This window comes from Rhagoletis zephyria, unplaced genomic scaffold, assembly GCF_001687245.7.
Source record: "Rhagoletis zephyria isolate East Lansing unplaced genomic scaffold, Rhagoletis_zephyria_1.1 Rzeph_scaffold_00775, whole genome shotgun sequence".
Classification (NCBI taxonomy): Eukaryota; Metazoa; Arthropoda; class Insecta; order Diptera; family Tephritidae; genus Rhagoletis; species Rhagoletis zephyria.
Genome location: NW_016157859.1, coordinates 108,728 through 116,754, shown reverse-complemented (window position 1 = coordinate 116,754; position 8,027 = coordinate 108,728). Strand labels below are relative to the sequence as shown.

Sequence of the window (8,027 nt, the reverse complement as noted above, 5' to 3'; positions counted from 1 at the left end):
AAAATAATAGGTAAGTAAATGTATTTAGATAACTTACATATTTTATTATAATGTATTTATTTTTTAATGTAGAGATGAACAGCGCAAAAATAAATATCTAAGAATTATAAACCAGAATGGGAAGCGGGCCGGCCGTGGTTGCATAAATTTAATAACACTGCGTTTTGTAAAATTTGCGCCAAACAACTTGACAACAATTTCACAAACTTAAAGAGGCATGAAAGTGCAGCAAGCCACATAAAAAAATCGCAGAAAATAAAAATCAAAAGTCGATAGAAAGCGTGCTACAAAAAGAGCTGGAGAGGAATGCCTTAGAGGATAAAAGCCTAAACAAGGAGGTAACAGTTACTATGTACTATGTCGCACATTTTTTGCCATTCAAAATAATGGATAGTTTACCGAATGTGATTAATCTATATATAAAAATGAAATGTTTTTCGCATGACCGCGATGCCAGACCAAACGGTTGAACCGATTTCAATTCTGTAAAAAGTACTTTCTTGGACCTTCTGTGTGGAAGGTTCTTTGATTTAAAAAAATTTTAAATTTTTCGTTGTTGTTGACGAAAAATGAAGAAAGCTGAGACGTCACGATTTCACAATTTCATAGTTTTCCGTATATTGAATGTCACTAAACTACTAAACGGCTGGACCGATTTCGTTCATATTTGGAACATATTTCAGCACCTTGAAGGGAAAGATTTCGACTAAAAGTTTAATCGCTAGGTGGTGCTGGGGTCGGGATATTCATAAAAATTGCATTTACTTGCTGTTTTGGCTCATATTTAGAAAACAATTTAGCCAATTTAAAAGAAATATTTGCACTTGAAACTTATACGTTAGGTGGCCCTCTGGCCGAGACATCCCCAAAAATTATTTTACGCTAAGAGAAGGATATATCTACTATATATTTGTGGAAGTATGTATGTATGTATGTATGTGCCTGGTTACAGCCTACACGGACGGACAAAATCGAACAAAATTTTGACAGAGTATTGCCATGACACCTGGGCCTATAATAGGGTAAAAAAATTGGGATTCGACAAGGGGGCGTGGCACCTCCCTTAGGCGTGAAATTTTTAATCAGTCATAACTTCGAAACTATAAGTCACATGAACTTGAAATTTGGTATACAGTGGTTGGTGCTTATAGTATGGTATAAATAAATGAGTTTGTAGAAGTGGGCGTGGCACATCCAATGGACGTGGAAAATTTTATCAGCTATAAATCCGAAACTATAAGTCATATGAACTTGAAATTTGTTATTCAGTCATACATATGGTAGGAGCTTATAGTAGGGTATATATGAATGAGGTTGTGAAAGTGGGCGTGGCACATCCCATAGGAATACTTTCTCAGCTATAACTCCGGAACTATAAGCCACATGAACTTGAAATTTGGTATGCAGACATAACTGTGGTAGGTGCTTACAGTAAAGTATATATAAAGGGGTTTGTAAAAGGGAGCGTGGCACATCCCACCGGTGTGGAAATTTTTATCAGCTATAATTTCACAACCATCAGTCACATGAAATTGAAATTAGGTATGCAGAAATATCTGCGGTAGGTGCTTACAGTAGGCTATATATACATGAGTTTGTAAAAAGCGGCGTGGCACATCCCATAGGCGTGGACAAAGGGTATCAACTATAACTTGGGAACCATAAGTCCCAAGAACTTGAAATTTGGTGTGCAGGCATATCTACGGTAGGCGCTTTAAGTAAGGCATATATAACTGAGTGGAACATCCCATACGCGTGGAAAATTCGGAATCATATGTCACGGGAAATTGAAATTTGGTACGCAGACGTATATATAGTAGGTGCTTATAGTAGGCTATATATAAGTGAGTTTGTAAGAGGGGGAGCGGCACGTCCCATGAACCTGGAATGTTTTATCAGCTATAACTCCGGAGCTATAAGTCGCTTGAACTTGAAATTTCGTACGCAGCCATTTTAATGGTAGGTACTTATATTAGGGTAAATATAAATGAGTTTGGAAAAGAATGCATGGCACATCCAATAGGCATGGAATTTTTTATCAGCTATAACCTCTGAACTATAAGTCAGACGAACTTGAAATTTAGTATGCAGATATATCAATGGTAGGTGCTTATATATAAATGGGTTTGTAAAAGGGGGCGTGGCACATCCCATAAGCGTGGAAAATTTTATCAGCTATAATTTCAAAACCATAAGTCAAATGAAATTGAAATTTGGTACGCAAACGTATCCATGGTAGGTGCTTATATTAGGGTCTTAATATATAAATATCCCGTGTCACTGTGTTCGTTTACGCTAATCTCCGAAACCGCTTAACCAATTTCAATGAAATTTTGTGGGTGGGTATTGTTGGTTCCAACTTAAAAGAGAGGATAGTTGTGAATACGAGAAAAAATATTTTTTTTTCATCGAAATTTTTTCTATGCTTCTCGTATCGTGCTTATCTAATCTATATATATAAAAATGAAATGTCTTTCGTATGACGGCGATGCCTGACCAAACGGTTGAACCGATTTCAATCCTGTAAAAAGCACATTTTTGGACCTTCTGTGTGGAAGGTTCTTTGATTTAAAAAAATTTGAAATTTTTTGTTGTTTTTGCCGAAAAATTAAGAAAGCTGAGAAGTTACGATTTCAGAATTTCATAGAGTTTTCCGTATGTTGAATGTCACTAAACAACTAAACGGCCGGACCGATTTCGTTCATGTTTGGAATATATTTCAGCACCTTGAAGGGAAATATTTCGACTAAAAATTGAATCACTAGGTGGCGCTGGGGTCGGGATATTCATAAAAATTGCATTTAATTGCCGATTTGACTCATATTTAGAATACAATTTATCCAATTGAAAATAAATATTGAAACTAAAAATGTACACGATAGGTGGCATTGTGGACGATATATTCCCAAAATTCTTATCACTGGGATAATGATAGATATCTACTGCATATTTGTGAAAGTATGTATGTATGTGCCAGGTTGCAGTCTAAACGGACGGACAGAATCGATCAAAATTTTGACAGAGTATTGCCATGACCTGGGCCTATAATAGGGTGAAAAAACCTGGGATCCGACAAGGGGGCGTGGCACCTTCCATAGGCGTGAAATTTTTAATCAGCCATAACTTCCAGGCCATAAGTCACACGAACTTGAAATTTGGTATGCAGACATATCATTGGTAGATGCTTATAAGAGGGAATGTATAAACGAGTTTGTAAAAGGGGGCGTGGCACATCCCATAGGCGTGGGACTTTTTATCAGCCATAACTTCGGAACCATAAGTCCCACGAACTTGAAATTTGGTTTGCAGACATATCAATAGTAGGTGGTTATAGGAGGGTATATATAACGGAATTTGTAAAAGGGGGCGTGGCACATCCCATAGGCGTGGAATTTTTTATCAGCTATAACTTCGGAACCATAAGTCCCACGAACTTGAAATTTGGTATGCGGACATAGGTAACTATGGGAGGTGTTCATAGTAAAGTATATATAAATGGGTTTGTCAAAGGGGGATATACATATATGTATTCATTTATTAGATAACTCGGATATTTAAAGCTGTGTTTATTTTTTGAAACCTTACCGTCTTTAGATTATTTTGAAATGGAAAGTTTAAATCGTTTTTTAATCCCGCGATGCTGTTAAATGAAAAAAGATTCATACATAATGAATAAAACTCCTTCCGAATTAAGCATTCTACCAGAAATGTGCAGCTATAGAAAAACAGCCAAGCGAATAGGCAGCTAAACGGAATGTACCGTAGTACACTAATTTTAATTTAGAAATTTTATCGTTACCTTAATCCACCTAATATTAATAATGGAACAAGATTTGTAGTACAAATTATGATCAATATACATTAGTTAAATCACGATAAAGCTAAAAGTATGGCGCATAAGAATGCCTTAATGTAAACAAAGAAAATAGTTTGTCTCCTTTAAATTATGCTGGACTGAATATTTGTATTACTGTTTTACTTTTTTATTTGTTTACCCCGAACGACGTCGGGTGCTCTGCTAGTCTATATATATAAAAATGAAATGTCTTTCGTATGACGGCGATGCCTGACCAAACGGTTGAACCGATTTCAATCCTGTAAAAAGCACATTTTTGGACCTTCTGTGTAGAAGGTTCTTTGATTTAAAAATTTTGAAACTTTTTGNGCGTGGCACATCCAATAGGCGTGGAATATTTTATCAGCTATAAATCCGAAACTATAAGTCATATGAACTTGAAATTTGTTATTCAGTCATATATATTTTAGGTGCTTATAGTAGGGTACNTCAAATGAAATTGAAATTTGGTACGCAAACGTATCTATGGTAGGTGCTTAGCCCACCAGAACAGCAGCCAACTCAGAAAACGCGAAGAGAAAAGGACGGAGAATGGAAACAAGTGACGAACAAGAAGTTAAAGGCGAAGAAACCGGACGGGAAAGAAAACACGCCAGACAAACCAAAATCTCCGGAAAAAAAGGCAAACGAGAAGCGAAAAGGCCCTACTTAGTCTAAAAAACTCTCAGAGGCCGTAGTGATGNATAGAGTTTTCCGTATATTGAATGTCACTAAACTACTAAACGGCTGGACCTATTCCGTTCATATTTGGAACATATTTCAGCACCTTGAAGGGAAATATTTCGACTAAAAATTTAATCGCTAGGTGGTGCTGGGGTCGGGATATTCATAAAAATTGCATTTACTTGCTGTTTTGGCTCATATTTAGAAAACAATTTAGCCAATTTAAAAGAAATATTTGGACTTGAAACTTATACGATAGGTGGCCCTCTGGCCGAGACATCCCCAAAAATTATTTTACGCTAAGAGAAGGATATATCTACTATATATTTGTGGAAGTATGTATGTATGTATGTATGTGCCAGGTTACAGCCTACACGGACGGACAGAATCGAACAAAATTTTGACAGAGTATTGCCATGACACCTGGGCCTATAATAGGGTAAAAAAATTGGGATTCGACAAGGGGGCGTGGCACCTCCCTTAGGCGTGAAATTTTTAATCAGCCATAACTTCGAAACTATAAGTCACATGAACTTGAAATTTGGTATACAGTGGTTGGTGCTTATAGTATGGTATAAATAAATGAGTTTGTAGAATTGGGCGTGGCACATCCAATGGGCGTGGAATATTTTATCAGCTATAAATCCGAAACTATAAGTCATATGAACTTGAAATTTGTTATTCAGTCATACATATGGTAGGAGCTTATAGTAGGGTATATATGAATGAGGTTGCGAAAGTGGGCGTGGCACATCCCATAGGAATATTTTCTCAGCTATAACTCCGGAACTATAAGTCCCAAGAACTCGAAATTTGGTGTGCAGGCATATCTACGGTAGGCGCTTTAAGTAAGGCATATATAACTGAGTGGAACATCCCATACGCGTGGAAAATTCGGAATCATATGTCACGTGAAATTGAAATTTGGTACGCAGACATATCTATAGTAGGTGCTTATAGTAGGCTATATATAAGTGAGTTTGTAAGAGGGGGAGCGGCACGTCCCATGGATCTGGAATGTTTTATCAGCTATAACTCCGGAGCTATAAGTCGCTTGAACTTGAAATTTCGTACGCAGCCATTTTAATGGTAGGTATTTATATTAGGGTAAATATAAATGAGTTTGGAAAAGAGTGCATGGCACATCCAAAAGGCATGGAATTTTTTATCAGCTATAACCTCNAGCCGGCAGAAGGGAACAGCTACGCAGATGTCCTGAAAAATATTCGCAGTAAGCTGAAATCAAGTGATGAAGTCAAGTTGAAGGGAATCCGGAAAAACAAGGGCTGGAGCAGTACTACTGGAGCTAGAGAAGGGGCAATCGGCGAATTCAAGTTTCTGCGAGGTATTAAAGTGCACCCTACGAGAGACCGCTACTGTAGCAGACCTTAAACCAAGGGCCACAGTCGAAATAAGAGACCTCGATTCCTTAACGACAAAAGAGGAAGTCGAAGACTCAGTAAGGGGTATGCTGCAAGGATACGACAAAGCTATGAAGATCAACATCTCCGCTCCCAACAGCACAGAACAGGTAAGGGCCTTCGTCACGCTCGACGAAGAAAAAGCTGATATAATAATAAAGCAAGCAAGGATCAAAATCGGCTGTATAAACTCTAGAGTGCGACTCAAAGAAAACTGCAAGGGGTGCTTTCGATGTTTTGGCCCTGGCCATCTAATCGGGGGCTGCAAAGGCCCAGACAGAAGAGGGCAAGGCCTCTGTATAAAATGCGGTCAACCAGGTCATAAGCTAAAAGAGTGTAATAAGCCACCAAAATGCTGCTTGTGCTCGGAAGCCAAATACACTGAGCTGGATCACATCCCAAGCTCCATAAGATGCTCAGTATATAGAAACTGGTCCAAGAAATGAATGTCCTGCAAGCCAACATGCTCAGAAGTAAAACGGCTGACGCGCTACTGACACAGATGATCACTGAGCGGCATTATGACCTTGTAATCATAAGCGAACAGTATAAGAAAAAAGAAAACGGGATCTGGATAGAAGACAGCAGTGGCACCGCTGCTATATGGGCTCCCCCCGGAAGCAGCATGCACGTCTCTAAAAAAGGACATGGAAACGGCTTCACCTGGGCCAGATACCACCATATAAAAATAATAAGCTGCTACCTGACACCAAACGATAGCATACAAGACTTCCAAGATAAACTCGACGATATCGAAGATACGGCCATGAACTTGGAAGGACCCTTTCTGATGGCAGGAGACCTAAACTCAAGAGCCACGGAGTGGGGGATGCCAAACACGGACTCCAGAGGCAAACGCGTGCTAGAAATGTCAGCCCGACTCGGATTTATAGTTCTAAATACTGGCGCAGCAACAACCTTCCGAAGACCAGGATGCGAGGAAACCACGCCAGACATCACACTAGCATCAGAAGGCATAGCAGGCACCATAAAGGAATGAAAAGTATTGAAAGATTACACTGGTAGCGATCACCNTGTCAGCCCGACTCGGATTTATAGTGCTAAATACTGGCGCAGCAACAACCTTCCGAAGACCAGGATGCGAGGAAACCACGCCAGACATCACACTAGCATCAGAAGGCATAGCAGGCACCATAAAGGAATGGAAAGTATTGGAAGATTACACTGGTAGCGATCACCAATACATCTCTTTTATAATAGACTCCAAAAACGATGGTTTACGAAAGAAGATGCAATGTAGCACTCGCAAATGGAATGTCTCGAAATTAAATAGTGAAGCACTACTATCTGAAATAAATGCGCATGGCTCAGAAGAATCCACTCACAATAACGCAATGGAAATAGTAGAGACTACAATGAAAATGATCTCCAGAGCCTGTACCAAAGCGACGCCGACAATTGAAAGCAATCGACACAAAACACCTGCATATTGGTGGACGGAAAAAATAACTCAACTAAGACGAACGTGCCTCCACCTGAGGCGTACTTACACCAGGGCCAGGCGTAGAAGCGCTGCAATCGAAGAGGCACAACTATACCAAGCTGCTAGAAAAGAACTCAAACGAGCAATCGAGGCCAGCAAGAACAGAAAGTGGAAAGAACTGCGTGAGGAAATAAACAGAAATCACTGGGGTCTCGGATACAAGTTGGTAATCAAAAAACTTGGGGCCATGGCAAAACCACAGAGCTTAGCGCTCAAAAAATTAAAAAATGGACTACATAGTAAGCGAACTCTTTCCCACGCATGAGGCATTAACCAAAGAAATGGAGCCTATCATCGCTCCTCAAGAAATACCACCATTTACCGCAGAAGAGCTCAAGTCCGCCACTAATAGAGTAAAGGCCAAGAAAGCACCAGGCCCAGACGGCATTCCAGTAGAAGTTCTAAAAATAATCGCCACAGAACTCCTTCAAGTGATTCTAAATATGTACAATGCCTGCCTCAAGAACGGAATATTCCCAGAAATTTGGAAAAGGCAGCAGCTCGTCTTAATCACCAAAGGAAAGGGAAACCTTGACTCACCATCAGCGTATCGACCACTCTGTATGCTGGACACAGCTGGAAA

General features: G+C 39.4%; 1 protein-coding gene across 1 annotated transcript; it reads left to right on the top strand.

The window, feature by feature from the left end:
* Positions 1–6,382: 6,382 nt before the first annotated feature.
* Positions 6,383–7,578, top strand: LOC108361486 (uncharacterized). Its single transcript, XM_017614106.1, has 3 exons — positions 6,383–6,927; positions 7,094–7,338; positions 7,442–7,578. Exons 1-3 carry the CDS (start codon positions 6,383–6,385, stop codon positions 7,576–7,578), a joined length of 927 nt encoding a protein of 308 aa, XP_017469595.1.
* The last annotated feature ends 449 nt before the right edge of the window (positions 7,579–8,027 follow it).